The sequence below is a fragment of the Engraulis encrasicolus genome, chromosome 7, assembly GCF_034702125.1.
Source record: "Engraulis encrasicolus isolate BLACKSEA-1 chromosome 7, IST_EnEncr_1.0, whole genome shotgun sequence".
Lineage (NCBI taxonomy): Eukaryota > Metazoa > Chordata > Actinopteri > Clupeiformes > Engraulidae > Engraulis > Engraulis encrasicolus.
Window position 1 is genome coordinate 15217622 of NC_085863.1, and position 15864 is coordinate 15233485.

The 15864-nt window shown below is 37.2% G+C and overlaps 1 protein-coding gene across 1 annotated transcript in view; it reads left to right on the plus strand.

Moving 5' to 3' along the window:
• Window positions 1-2275: 2275 nt before the first annotated feature.
• LOC134452522 (sodium- and chloride-dependent GABA transporter 2-like) overlaps window positions 2276-15864 on the plus strand; it is a 31132-nt gene continuing 17543 nt past the window's right edge. The window contains exon 1 of the mRNA XM_063202963.1: window positions 2276-2479. Coding sequence (XP_063059033.1) covers window positions 2278-2479 — 202 coding nt within the window. The 5' untranslated portion in view covers window positions 2276-2277. The remainder of the gene's footprint in view (window positions 2480-15864) is intronic.

A 15864-nucleotide genomic window follows, 5' to 3' on the forward strand; every position in this document is an offset into this window, starting at 1 on the left:
ATGGCGTGGCCAACGCATTTTCCAGCCAGCAATCGTTTTTCTCCAATATACTTTCTTTGCTGGCAACCTCTGGCCTAAAACTCCTTAACATGCAAGATGTATATGGGGACACCTCAGTCACCAGAGGTAGAAAAACCTGACTTCAGAAGGTCACATTTTGCTCCAGCCAATTCATTCACAACACACCACTGATCCTAATTACCACACCCATTAAGTAAGTTAGTTAGTCAAATCACCTAAGTTGAAAATACAGGCGGAATGAAACTCTAAGCCTGTTACTCTGTCAGTCCAGTTTTTCCACCTGCCAGTCACTCCATCGCCACTCACCTTGTGATAATGGAGATCTAACTGGCAGTGGTGGACAAAGTAAAAGTAAAAGTAAAAAAAAGAAATGCAGTTTCTTTCCAACACAGGTAACTTATCTGAGTAAAAAGTAGACCAATGTACTTGTCTTACGATAAGCTAATTCTGCACAGGTTGGGTTGAGTTTGTGATAGGTCCTTGTTAGGTTTTTATAGTTGTTCAGTAATAACAAAGTCTATCTCAATAGGTAGGTAAAATGGAGTAAACGGTGTAACAGCTATATAATATCATATGTTACTGTTGTAATTACACCACGAAAGTACTTCTACTTTTACTTTTTCCACCACTGCTAACTGGCAGCCTACAGTATGGGCTACAAGTGGGACGTAGCACCATAGGACTCGCAGTTTCACCAGTGGAACGCTGTAATAGTCATTTGCTGTACGTTTACATGAGACATTTCATTCGGAATTAGCTGACTTTAATTTGGAATAAAGCTCAATTCCTTTGAAATCGTAATGTAATCACCTCTAAATTCGGAATTAAAGGAAAGATCAAAGTAAACTCGACGGAACTATTCAATTCTGAATGATTAATTTGGAATTAAAAACATCATGTAAACGTAGTGATTGAAAAGTTAATTACTATAGTACTACACTACTATGACATAACACGGGGCCTTTAGTAAGTGCATTATGACTTGATCGTTGCCATTCTGGTAACAGCAAATTTATAAGGCTGTGTCTTAACGAGTTAAGGTAAAGGTAAAACATCCAGCAGTAGAGGGTGTTATAATAATACATCTTTTGGTATATGGACTAGACCAGTGGTTTTCAAAGTGGGGGCTGGGGACCCCTGGGGGGGCGTGAGGGGATGCTAGGGGTGCCAAGGGAGGTTGTTCAGGGAAAATATTGCAAAATAAACTCAATAATTTCATAAATTAAATGACATATTAGCCAAAAATAAGCTAAACAATCCCAGTGAAATAATTTTCTATTATGCTTTCTGCAGTACTTGAATGGGTTTAGGAATGCACCAACTTGAGTTGTGAAACCAGGTGCACAAAAAATAGTGTGGCTATTAGCATGGCTCATATCAGGGGGCCCTTGGCTGGAATCTACCAGTGTGTGGGGGGCCTCGTCATAGTAAAGTTTGGGAACCCCTGGACAAGACTAGACCTTTTAAAATCATGCAGTGTTTGTTCATTTTGACCACTCTAGGTCAAAACAAACTCCTATTATATTCTCACTGGCAATAAAGCACAATCACACTACGTTGGTATGGTTTATCCGCCACCGTCTAGTCCCTCTGCTAACTGTCATTTAATTTCACTATTTGCTAAAAAAAATATTCAACTACATTACTATGACAGTATCAAAGGGGCTGATGTATCAAGCCAGGGTTTAACAACGCTGTGGACTGTGTAGCGGGGACGACTTGATTTCCAGACAATATTGAGATTTTACTGTAGGACAATGCCTACAGGGAAATCCCAATTAATCCTAGTCTCAAGTGAGAGGGGTGGACTATAGTAACAAAGTAATGGTCCAGGGCACATGAACAGTGGTCTATATATAATGTACAGACAATGGTTTGTCAGAGGAAAAGGTTTGTGCTGATACAGGAAGACTTTAATCTCTTCTCTCCCAAAAATGGTGGTAAGGGTGAGAGGGAGGTTCAAAACTTTTCTTTGGGTAACTCCCCAAATTCCTCCTCCAAAAGCTTTTACGTAAACGTAATTAGCCCCTCCCCCAGGCCCATCTCCACACCCCCTTCCAACCTCTCTCCACTCACATCTCCCCACTCCTCCACTCCTCCTCCACAGTTATATATTGTCATCCACCTCTTTTTCTCCCCCTAGATATAGATTTCTTGCTCTGACTTGGCTAATGTCCACTTGCTCTTTTCCCCCTGCACATAGACTCATCCCACGGACTTCTTGCTCTTGCTTGGCTAGTGTCCACTTCTTGCACCATGAATGGCAGCAACAGAGTGGTGGGGCCTGCGATGGCTGTCATGATACCGGCAGCCAAGGAGTCACCACAGCAGCAGGAGAAGGTGGACGTGAGGGGGAGGTGGGGTCACAAGGCCGAGTACATCCTGACAGTCATAGGGGCCATCATCGGACCAGGAAACGTCTGGAGGTTTCCCTACCTGTGCTACAAGAATGGCGGAGGTGAGTGAGAAAAAGCTTTGGAGATAATGATGAGTTGGTTGATGATGATGGTTTAAAAGATTTCTTTATGATGTGGGGCGGTGGGGTGTTGCTGGTCATGTATTGTTATGTATTCGCTTTGCAATTGTTTGGGGGGCTTTTTTATTACTTTTCAGATAGGACAGTATGAGAGAGAGTAGGGCTGCACGATTATGGAAAAAAATCATAATCACGATTATTTTGGTCAAAATCATAATCACGATTATTAATCTCGATTACTTGATTTTTTGCAGATTTTTAAAAAAATTATAACAAGATGAAATATAACCAAGAATGAATTACATACGGGGTGAGCAAAATAAAATGAATTGTAATAATTATGTAAAGGCAATAGCATGAAACTTAAGGGGACAGATTTCTGGGCAGAAACACCAGCCTGTCAGTATGTTCTGGCTTCAAGGACGCTCTCAAAAGTAGGTCACTATTGTCACGATTAAATCACTATTAAAATCATGAGTTCGATTTCACTATTTTACCACAATTTTGATTACTTTTTGATTAATTGTGCAGCCCTAAGAGAGAGGCAGGAAATGAGTGGGGAGATAGAGACAGGGAAAGATCAGCTAATGACCCGGGCCGGAATCGAACCCGAGTCGCCGGTGTAGCAGTCCAGTGCCCAGCTGATTGAGCCACAGCTGGGCCTTGATTTTGCAATTTTGTGGTGTTGACATCAGGGGTGATGCCTTGGAGGTTTGTCAGCAGGCACGTGCACAGCATAGTTGCCCACGGTGCCCGAGCAACGGCCCTTTTGCCCACATTGGCTGATATTGCCCTTCCAAGGGAGGGGAAAATAATATGGCATTGGCAATTATAATTTCATATTTCAATATCATTTGATTTCTTTATAATTCATAATTTTGATTGAAGTTTTGTACAATAAAGACTTAAGTCAGTCATACAAATTCATCAGACCCGTCGAGAATGGGCACGAGCGATGTGAGGTAGCCAGGTAGATAGGCTACGCAACAACTCCGGTGGGGAGGGACTGGGAGAAGGCACGCGACAGGCGATTGAGCGCCTATAAGACACACGAAAGATTTTGAAGATGCCTGGGTGTCGGCTAGAGCCCTACACACAGTCTACATATTAGGGTACAAAATATGCTCACGATCAACCTCTCTAATACAATGTTGAGTTTAGAACTTTTAGTTATCATAGGCCTACATCTGACAGCCAGCCAGCGCCACGTTTAGGTAGCAAAAAAAACCCGACAGCCAGCTGTAGATATGCCTCGGAAAAATAGGCTAAGATTTCATGTTTCAACTGATTTGCTTTGCAATTCGCATTTTTGATTGAAGCTTCCTAAATTCAGTTTTCAAATTCAGATTCACCTGCACCTCGAGAGATAGGCAAAGGGAGGGGCAGCATGCGCGTTGCGGGGGCACGCGCAGCTCTACATGGGAGGGAGGGAGGGGGGAACAAGCATGCATGCGACCAGGGCAGAGACGCAAAATATGTCGAAGATGTCGTGGGAGTAGAGCGACTGCCCTGACGGCCTGAGGTGAGCTGGAAACACAGCAGACTACACAGTATTAAACTACATGATCGCAATTAATGTCTCTTAAAGCCGATCTCGAGTTTAGTACGTTTAGTGATCCTAAATAATCTGACAGCCGGGGTGTGCCACGTTCAGATATTGGGGAAAAACAACAGCCAGCTAGCTTGCAGTCAACGTTTTACATGGCTCAGGTTGTTTTGTGGAAGGCTAACCCAACTAAGAAACATGCAGATGACATGTCGTTTTATCAAGCAAGAGAGAACGTAAGGGGGTAGGCTAGCTAAAGGAAGCACATCTCTGCAGAGTTGGCTGCGAAAAAAATGAACAGGTGCAGGTGAGGCAGAGAATCTTTTTCAGGATTGTAGAGGTTTGATCTTGGTGAGACCGCTAGGAAAGTGCTTTTTCTTACGCTGATATATTCTCCGACCCAAAGATACTGTTTCCACTGTCAATGTCCATGTAATTGAAATAAATCCACTCCACGTGATAACTGACGTTTACTGTTCTTCTCAAGACATAGGCCTACAAAATGTGCATGAACTAACTAAAATATCTGTAATGAAAATAAAAGGTTATAAAGTCTGCGAGAAGCTCGGAGCTTCAGAGCAACATATAAGAACTGGTGCTCCCACGCCACGGTTCTTTGCGGTCTGAAATGAAAGCCGGCTCGTCAATTCTTAAAGCGACAGTACACATTTTTAATATAGGCTACAAAAGACCCAACAAATGACCTAAACCTGTGAATTCTTATTGTTTTAGCTTTCCTATATAATATTCATCATTTTAATCATGGAATATGCCTATTAATGAAATTTCAAATTCAAATTAAATGATCTTTTTAACCATTTTTAAACTATTTCTATTTATTATAACTTAAAGTCTACTTTGGCTGCTACAAGGATTATAAAGATGACAGTGGGTTAATTGATTAAGCATCCTCATATTTAGCCTATTCATTTACTCATCATTTCATTTCATTTAAGATGAGGATGACTCAGAGCCACAGACCTCTGCACGTAGGGCAGGTAGGCATAAGACTGATCATCTCTCTGTGACTGATACAGGTTTAAAAACTATCAAGGCTTTTTCTCATAATTTCATTTAATATAGGGGCAGCCACATACCACACATGAGGAAATATGGATCAGGAGACATTTAGGGCAGGTGGGCATAAGGCTGATCTTCTCTGATATGATTAATAGGTAGGCCTACATGTTTAAAAACTAGCATGTTATATCATATGGTACGCATATTCAGGATACTATACAATAAAATAATATTAATAATTATGACAATAATATACTACTTCTACTACTACTACTAAAAATAATAATACCCATGGTGCAGTTTCCTAAAAATTCTGAAGGCCGCTCATTGTTGATGGTTTTTTTTTTTTTTTTTTGGGGGGGGGGGGGGGGGGGGTGCCCTTTCTTCAGGTTAGAGCAACTGCCCTTTGAGATTCCTGTGCACGTCCCTGTTTGGCAGTTTGCTAGGTCAGACCCCCCTGGCTATGATGTGGTCAGTGCTGGGGCCCGAAATTTTTGTTCTTTAAAGGGAGCCCACAATTTTTATTTTGTGCAGAAGTAGAATTAGAACAATAGGCCAAGAGTATTAGGGTTTCACCCGGAACAAATTAGTAACAAGCTGAACATTTCTGAATATGTTCAAAATACCTTTAGGAATAACATACTAAAAGTCCCCAGGAATCCCCCTTATGCTCTCTGAGAAATTCAAGATGTCGTCCAAAATGTAAGATATTTTTAATGTTTTCACGTAATAACTTTTCAATGGATGGGTGGATTGGCATCAAATATTGTATGCTAACACTCAACTATAATAGGAACAACATACAAAAAATCCAGAGGAATCCAACTTGGCATCTCTGAGAAATTCAATATGGTGGCCCAGATGGGGTCCAAAATTGATGATTTTTCATGTTTTAGCGCAATTACAATTCAGTGGGTGGATTGAACAAATTAGTAACAAGCTGAAAATGTCAGGATATGTTTAGAATACCTTTAGGAATCAAAAGTCCCCAACAGAAAAGCACCGCGGGAAATGGGACCAATAATCGTAAATTAGAGTTGTTATTTCGTTTTGGTTTCGTCGTTTATTACATGTTCCGTTTTGAGTTGGGAAAAGGAAAATCAACATAACTCCCCATTTTTTGGCAATATGGAAAAACTGGAAAACAAAATAGGCCTATGGAGTCGTTATTTCGTTTTCCGTTTGCCAGAATGAATGGAATAATTGAATGATCGGATGATACACGGACCATTGTCATAGCAATGTTGTTATTATGTAGTAGAGTGTTTTCGGTCCGTGTACTTTTTCGTTCATTCATTATTCTATTTTGGAATGAAATATGAAATTCAAAAAAGGGTGCAACTTCTTGTTTTGATTAAAGCAATACAAGCAGAAATGGCTGTATTTTGTTTTCTGCATGTGTTACTTCATACCATAATAGCATTATAAAAAAATGACAACATTTTTGATCGTTTTTCAATTTGTGATATTTGGCTATTCATTTATTGAATTTCATTTGACTGACCCCTCCCCCTCTGTTTACCCGGAAGGAAAGTTTGCCGTCTGAGTCGCATCAGAAAAGGTCTAACTACCAAACGACACACAGAACAGTAGCTGGAGCCAGAGACACAACAGAAAAATAATAGAATGATGAAAAACATTTTTGCGATGTACAGGCTAGTAGGCCTATGCGCAGCACGCGTGATGGTTAGGCCTGTATTGGAGCATGCGTTCGCCTTATAAAATAGAGATGAAGTTCCCTTTATGTTATGGACTCAACTTTATAGCCTAAATAAAGGCTAAAGTCTCTGGAATCAATAACCTATTATACCCTTTCACATGTAGTAATATGCATTAGGGAGCAAACGGTCCAAAGCAGTGTTCTCACGCAAACTGTTGCGTATTCTGGCAAGTGTAATGAGCTGAAGCGCGCACTCTCCATACCAAGTTTTACGCATGTTGAATACACATTTCGCTTTGGTGTATTTGGAACATTAGTGATATTGTTGGAAAGCAATATGTCCGGGTAGATACACCTAAAGGCTTGAGATGAACTGTGAAACTGATGCTGATCGTAAGAACTGTCAATGTTCTCGATGACAGTTGGTCTACCCCTTCCCATCGAAGATATCTGTCCCGGTCGCACAGCTGCACTTCTGTTGGATTAGGACGCTATAATAGGCTATATGGCCAAATACAATCAAGTGTTAAGACCAGCCTAAGCACATGAAATGTTGTTTCGAAAGTTAAATTGGTTGATAAGTTTAAGTAAAAAAAATAGACAGTAAATCATTCTTCTACCCCCCTCTAGGACGCCCTACTCAATGGTGGTGACGCGTATGCACATGCTTGTGGCGCTTGCTTGATATGGATAGCCTACGCAACCATCTCATGACACAAATTCCTCGCACAGTCATCACAGATCGACCACATCGTTGAAGTGTAGCAACGTTCTGTATATTGCATCAACAATGCCTGCAAAGTCCGTTTGCCTCCAAAGAAACCATGTAATGAAGGCTAAACCAGCCTTCCAGGATTTACTCTCAGGTCACCCGAATTCTGAATAAACAAAAGACGCAATTCAGAAGGACGTTTTTCTTTATTGCTTTTCTCTCTTTTCTAAGATTCAGCGTTTCATTTTCAGTACCTACAAAATAGCAAAATATGGCGTTTGGTTCTATTTCATAAACTGATGTTCAAGCGTAAATCATCATAAACGAGTCCTTATTCCTTTCTCCTGTGATATCCAAAATAGAATAGTGAATGAACGAAAATATACACGGACCGTTTTCAGCCTGTTGATTGGCCCAGCTGCAGCAAGAGGCTACCAGTCAGGAAATGAGATGAGAAATGTGTTTTGGAATTTACATATGAAAGGGGGTTGATGATCTGGGTGAGAGGAAATGTAAACAAGAATTCTCTCTCTCGCTCTCGCTGTCGTTCTCTCTCTCTCTCTCGCTTTCTCCCCCCTCCCTCTCTCTCTCGATCTCTCTACCTTAAAAGTGGTGTCACAGGCCATAACATCTCTAATCGCTTGATACTGTTTCGGATAAGTTTTCACTCTCATGTGAATGCATAATAGTGATATCCCCAATATGAAGTGTTAGTGATGGCAAATTATGCACGGCCACAGACAGCACAAAAAGGAATGTTAAGAATTATGTTTGCAATAGGCCTACAATTAAGTATATTCAGGCAACCTAGAGAAGATGGGATCTGATTTAAGATTGCTGCTTTCAATATAGGCCTAAAGTGCAGGGGGAAATTCTGGTTTGTGTCCATGGTATCGGCCCTTGGAGGAATTTAAGTGACCCATCGAATGAAAAAGTTCCCCACCCCTGCTTTTGATTGTGTGTGTGTGTGTGTGTGTGTGTGTGTGTGTGTGTGTGTGTGTGTGTGTGTGTGTGTGTGTGTGTGTGTGTGTGTGTGTGTGTGTATGTGAATGGGATAGGGAGATCTGACCTTGTGAATATATGTATATACAAGACTGTGTGAAACTAGCTGCGCACAACTCAACCTCTGATTGTTGGAAACCGCTGTTGGTCAAAAAATTAGCTCACGTGGTTGGCTGCCAGTGTCTTGCCCCTCCTCACAACATTGTGTTTACAAATACTGTGAACCCATGTATACGTGCGATGTTGTGTGTAATGTCTTTGTGTCTTCTTCTGTGTTCATGTACTGTATGTACTATATGTATGCTACTTGACACTCTCTACGATATTAGCTTTCTCCTATTGCTTTTGTCAGCTGATTCTGTCAATGGACTGACAGCTAAATAATCTGTATTGACAATCTATGGAGATGTTTACCGTAGGCACACTCTCAAAAATAAAGGTAAAGAACTCGTTGCTGTGGCAGTACCCTCAAGGGGAGTACCATTGCGTCGCTTGGGTGGTACCTCAAAAAAGAGGTGACAGATGCACATTGGTCGACATTGCAAGAAACTAAACACACCTCTTTTTGGGGGTACCAATCAAGCAACGCAATGGTACACCCCTTGAGGGTACTGCCACAGTGACCCCAAGTAAAAAAAAAGTGTACTTAATATATACTTAATAAGTACGTTTTATTGTATTTAAAGTGTACTTCAAAAGTGTGTATTTAAAGAATGTTATTTTGGGACAACTTATAGTATACTTAAATGTACTTGAAATATAATTAAGTAGAGCTTAAACACATTTTAAGTTGACTTTTTTGTACTAAAATTAAACTTTGTATAAGTGTACTTAATATACTAAAAATATATTTAACTTTAAGTACATTATAAGTATACTAACCAAGTCACTTTAAAATGTGTTTAATGTTTACTTTAGCATGCGGATAAGTGCATTTTAAGTACATTAGAAATCTATTTTAACGTCATGAGAAAGTACTTTATAGTGTACTGCAGAAGTACATACTTAAGTTGTGTTATTTTGGGACAACTTATAGTATACTTAAATACACTTGAAATATAATTAAGTAGAGCTTAATCACATTTTAAGTTGACTTTTTTGTACTAAAATCAAACTTTGTACAAGTGTACTTAGTATACTAAAACATACTTAATTTTAAGTACATTATAAGTATACTAACCAAATCACTTTAAAATGTGTTTAATGTGAACTTTAGCATGTGGATAAGTGCATTTTAAGTACATTAGAAATCTATTTTAACGTCATGAGAAAGTACTTTATAGTATACTGCAGAAGTACATACTTAAGTTGTGTTATTTTGGGACAACTTATAGTATACTTAAATACACTTGAAATATAATTAAGTAGAGCTTAATCACATTTTAAGTTGACTTTTTTGTACTAAAATCAAACTTTGTACAAGTGTAATTAATATACTAAAAATATATTTAACTTTAAGTACATTATAAGTATACTAACCAAGTCACTTTAAAATGTGTTTAATGTGAACTTTAGCATGCGGATAAGCACATTTTAAGTACATTAGAAATCTATTTCAATGTCATGAGAAAGTACTTTATAGTATACTGCAGAGGTACATACTTAAGTTGTGTTATTTTGGGACAACTTATAGTATACTTAAATACACTTGAAATATAATTAAGTAGAGCTTAATCACATTTTAAGTTGACTTTTTTGTACTAAAATCAAACTTTGTACAAGTGTACTTAATATACTAAAAACATACTTACTTTAAGTACATTTCAAATATATTCCCAAAAATCGCTTTAAGTACATTTTAAGTGTATTGACTCTAAATGTATTTTAAGTATACTAAGGGTAGATTTTACTTTAAGCACATTTCAAATATATTTATTTTAAGTACACTTTAAATATATTTCAAAAGTATATGAAAAAAACATTAATGTAGCCCCCAGTTACTCATTTCCATTGTACATTGTCTTGTTCACAACCATCAGCCATTCACATGAACCTTCCTTTCACCTTCACTTCAGACAACAACCACTGCCTCAACCAGGATTCGAACCCACAATTCACTGAACCACAGACCTGCACTCTAACCACTCGGCCAAAGATGGGGCATAATGGACTGCCTCGGTGGGGGAAAGAAGGGGAAGAGAGGGGGAAAAGGGGGAAAGAGAAAAGAGAGGAAAAGAGAGAATTTATTTTCTGTTTACATACAGACTAATATTATACGTCCTTCTACTCAAGTTTTCAACTGTATTTTCTTTTTTAAAACTATATAACTAAATATATACATTTTTGTGCTGCATTGTATGACACTCTTGCCAGGATTTGCACCTGGATCTTCCACCCAACGGATGGCTGTGTTACTTACACCATAAGAGTTGCGTGAAAACAGCACCAAAAATGTAAATGAATGTATAATCATGTAATTATTATTATATTAGGTGTAGTATGCATTATACTTACACAGAAATTATATAGTGTATCATTTAATATCCCATTGTCCACCTATCCAATATCCTCACCCAATTTACAGAACAAGGCAGTTGCATGGACTGACTCCTTCCAATCTATAATAGAGTCCCGAGGCAGGACAGGACAGTACAGTACAAGGACAGTACCAACGGCCCATCAGTTGAATGTGGCCTGTTGTGTTGTTTTTCGCCGGGCCACACTGTGCACAAGTGTAATGGTAGTCATCGTTGACCTGCCGTTTCCGAGGAGGCTCACCCCTGCCACTCACACCTGAAGAGATTGAGTGAACCGCCGAGATGGAGTGGGCTGAGAGAGAGAGAGAGAGAGAGAGAGAGAGAGAGAGAGAGAGAGATCATACTTTACAGAGCTCCCAAGTGGTTTACTGCTGTTATTTAATACTATTTGGTGAGAATCGGGGTGGCATACATTTCTAAATTCACTTTCAGGGTTGCATCACAACTTAGCACACTGAAGGTAGTTGGCAATAAACCAGGGGTCCCCAAGCTTTTTTCTCTGGGGGCCACATTATCGTTCCTGACTGTGATCAGGGGCCGGATCAATCATGTGGGCTTTAATACTAGGCCACTGCCTGTTATAGCCATAATTTCTAGCACAAAATAGTTCATCATTACAAGTGATTTGCAAAAGAAGTGAGTACTTCACATGTTTTTCTATTTGAAATACCACAGGTATTCCTTTTAATTTCTGATAACCATGTAAAAATAGCAAGGAACACAGTTCCTTACAGTTTATGAGTGATACAAGTGATACAATGGTAGGTCTGTTTATATTACAGTGAGATGAGAAACTAGCAAGACAAGATAGGATTGCTTCTTTGGGCCAGTTCAAATGGTGAGGAGCAGAGAGATGGCGGGCCGCATCCGGCCCCCGGGCCTTAGTTTGGGGACCCCTGCACTAAACCATCCAGGTATGTTAGGCAATTGTTAAGTTAAATGTAGGTCCGGCATAGGTCATTACTATCATCCCAAACTATTTACAAGTAGAACTGGTGCCTGGGATTGTGTTGGTGTTGCTTACCTGAGCTGCAAAGACGGCGTGGGCTTCAGCGCTTACATCTTCAGGTTAAAGGCTGAGGACCCAGCTTATAGATAGTGATGGAGCCCAGAGTATGGCATCATAGTGGCCAGTCTCGTGTCCTTAGCCTAACAGGAAATAGCAGGTAAGCTTATTGTCTCCAGTGTGGTCAGAGAGATGGTCAGAAGTGGCCATGCCTCCACAACATCACCGTTGAAAGCTAGATGTTCTCTCTCTCTCAGCCTGTGACCCCTGCCTCCCTTGTGATGCGTCATTGCCATGACCAGCAAAAGATAGTGTATTTGTATTAGTGGACTGGAGAAAAACAGAAAACAAAAACATAGGAAGGCACTAATAACTCATAACAGATAACACTAAACTTATTGCACACAAAACCCTGAAGTGGACTGGCATCAAAATGGCATTCCTTCCATTATGGGCTTACTGTTGTAAGTGCCCTGAGCATACCTAAGACAGAGGCCATGGCATTAAGTGGTGGATTTCCCTGCTTTCATATTTGAAATTAGATCCAGCACAGTTACACCAAAAGATGGACACATGCTACAGCAGAACTGTAGCCTAAGCTACTATGTCAAATCAAGCCACTAATTGCCCACAATATGCCCAACCATCAAAATGTCTGCTTCATCATATCGTTTTACTTCAGAATTAATCAGGCACTACAGGTTCTGTGTGAAAAATGTGATACATTTCGTGTCGCAACTTCTTATGCCCTTCGTGACATATGATCTGTTTCATTTTACGTTCGTCCAGCATTTTGAACAGTAAGAATAACATAATCACGATGTTACTGTACTATCCCGATCACACTAACGTAAAGGGGATAGGCCTACATGTCACTAACATAAAGGATAGTTTATTATCAGCGTTTGTTTACACGACGGCTCCATTCATGGCTAACATAGGTTAGCGATAACTCCGCCTGTTAAATTCTCACGACAGAGTCAACAAATAGTCGGAATGAAAACGTACACTAATGATTACAATGATAAAACACCACTTACCACCGATTTTGGAACCAACCAAAAGCCCTGCGTTGATATATCCGATGTTTGCATTCTGTCATTGACAGAGTCGCTAATTCAAAACAGCCGCCATGTGTACAGTGTTTGGGAAGGCGATCTCACTTGTGATTGGTTGCTCGGCGTCACGACGTCGTGGCATTTGATTGGCCGCTTTGCCCCATCTGTTCGAAACTGTTCGCAACACGTTCGAAAAGGTTCACATTTGTTCGGATTTGATTAGGACCAGTTAGCACTTTGTTCGGACCTCGTTCGGAGTTGTTCGGAAGTGTACCAAATGCGTTCGGAGGTGGTAGGAACTAGAGGGCAGGCCTGTCAACGCAAGGAACGGCCACAACTACCTGTTCTGAGACAGGCACAATTACGTTCTTGAAGTAATAGTCTTGAGTAGTACACTTTAAGTATACTTTTATATACTTAATTATAATACTTAGAAATCATTGGTGGTGGTATGCTTTTATCGAATTAAAGACACTTTTACATGTTTAATTTGTGCACCAAAAAGTACACTTAAAGTGCACTTAATACACTAATAACACAACTTAAGTACAGACTTCAGTATTGTGCTTAAAAGTTTAATAGGTAAGGCCTTACATGCCTTTTTAAGATCTGTTTGTGCTCTTCAATATGGTGTTTTTACCATGAAAATACATTAACAAAATGGAAGGTGGAAGGTTATTTAATGTTACAAAGCATAATGAATAAATAAGCCTAGGTTAAAATACACTAAAATGATGGTTTAAAAAAGTACCCAGGTGAAAAAAGTGTACTTAATATACTTAATAAGTATGTATTTTTGTATTTAAAATATACTTCAAAATTGTGTATTTAAAGAATGTTATTTTGGGACAACTTATAGTATACTTAAATACACTTGAAATATAATTAAGTAGAGCTTTAACACATTTTAAGTTGACTTTTTGGTACTAAAAATCAAACTTTGTACAAGTGTACTTAATATACTAAAATCATACTTAACTTTAAGTACGTTTCAAATATTCTTTCTAATACCAAACTTTAGCACATTACTTTTAAAATACAAATACACTTAAAATACACTTAAAATATACTACACTAACAGTATGTTTTCAAATACAACACTTAAGCACATGACTTTAAAAATACAAATACACTTAAAATACACTTGAAGTTGTTCAAGACAACAAGAAAAATAACATAAAATCTTTATAAGTGAGTACATTTCATTAAAGACAATTAATATTAGTGTCAAAAAGGCAATATAGTAAGTATGCAAAAAAATATGCATATTTGTAAAGGTCGTAAAATAAAGTTTAGGTATATATAACTGATAATGTATATTTTCTAACACTATGTTTGAGTACATTTTTTAAGAACAAAGTTTAATACATTAAACTAGCAGTACATTTTCTAATACCATACATTACTATAATGGTGTACTGTGTATGATTTTTTGTAGTTTATTTCCAAAATTCATGCTGGAAAAAGGGGAGTCATTCATCATCATCATAAATTGAGGTTCTTGTCCATGTTCCAGATATAGACATTTTTTGCTAGGAAAATGACTGTACTTTGGCCAGTAATTAGTTTATTTATTTTGTAAATATAGTTACAATACATTTAAATACACAACACTAATAGTGTATTTTCTAAAAACAATCTTTAGCACATTACTTTTAAAAATACAAATGTACTTAAAATACATTTAAATACAATACACTAATAGTGTATTTTATAACACTACACTTTAACACATTACTTTTAAAATATAAATGTACTTAAAATAGACTTAAAATAGAATATACTAATAGTATATTTAACAATACCACACTTAAGCACATTACTTTAAAAATACAAATGTATTTACAATACATTTAAATACAATACACTAATAGTGTATTTTTTAATAAAACACTTTAGCACATTACTTTTAAAATACAAATGTACTTAAAATAGACTTTAAATAGAATATACTAATAGTATATTTAACAATACCACACTTTAGCACATTACTTTAAAAATACAAATGTATTTACAATACATTTAAATACAATACACTAATAGTGTATTTTATAATACTACACTTTAACATATTACTTTTAAAATACAAATGTACTTAAAATAGACTTAAAATTGAATATACTAAAAGTATATTTAACAGTACCACACTTAAGCACATTACTTTAAAAATACAAATGTACTTACAATACATTTAAATACAATACACTAATAGTGTATTTTATAATACTACATTTAAGTACATAACTTTTAAAATACAAAGATACTTAAAATACACTTAAAATATAATACACTAATAGTATACTTTATAATGCTACACTTTAGCACATTACTTTTAAAATACAAATGTACTTAAAATACATTTAAATAGAATATACTAATAGTATATTTAACAATACCACACTTTAGCACATTACTTTAAAAATACAAATGTATTTATAATACATTTAAATACAATACACTAATAGTGTATTTTATAATACTACACGTTAACACATTACTTTTAAAATACAAATGTACTTTAAATAGACTTAAAATTGAATATACTACTAGTATAATTAACAATACCACACTTAAGCCCATTACTTTTAAAATACAATTGTACTAACAATACATTTAAATACAATACACTAAAACTTTTAAAATACAAAGATACTTAAAATACACTTAAAATATAATACACTAACAGTATACTCTATAATGCTACACTTTAGCACATTACTTTTAAAATACAAATGTACTTAAATTAGACTTAAAATACAATATACTAATAGTATATTTGACAATACTACACTTTAGCACATTACTTTTAAAATACAAATGTACTTACAATACATTTAAATACAATACATTAATAGTGTACTTTATAATACTACACTTAAGTACATA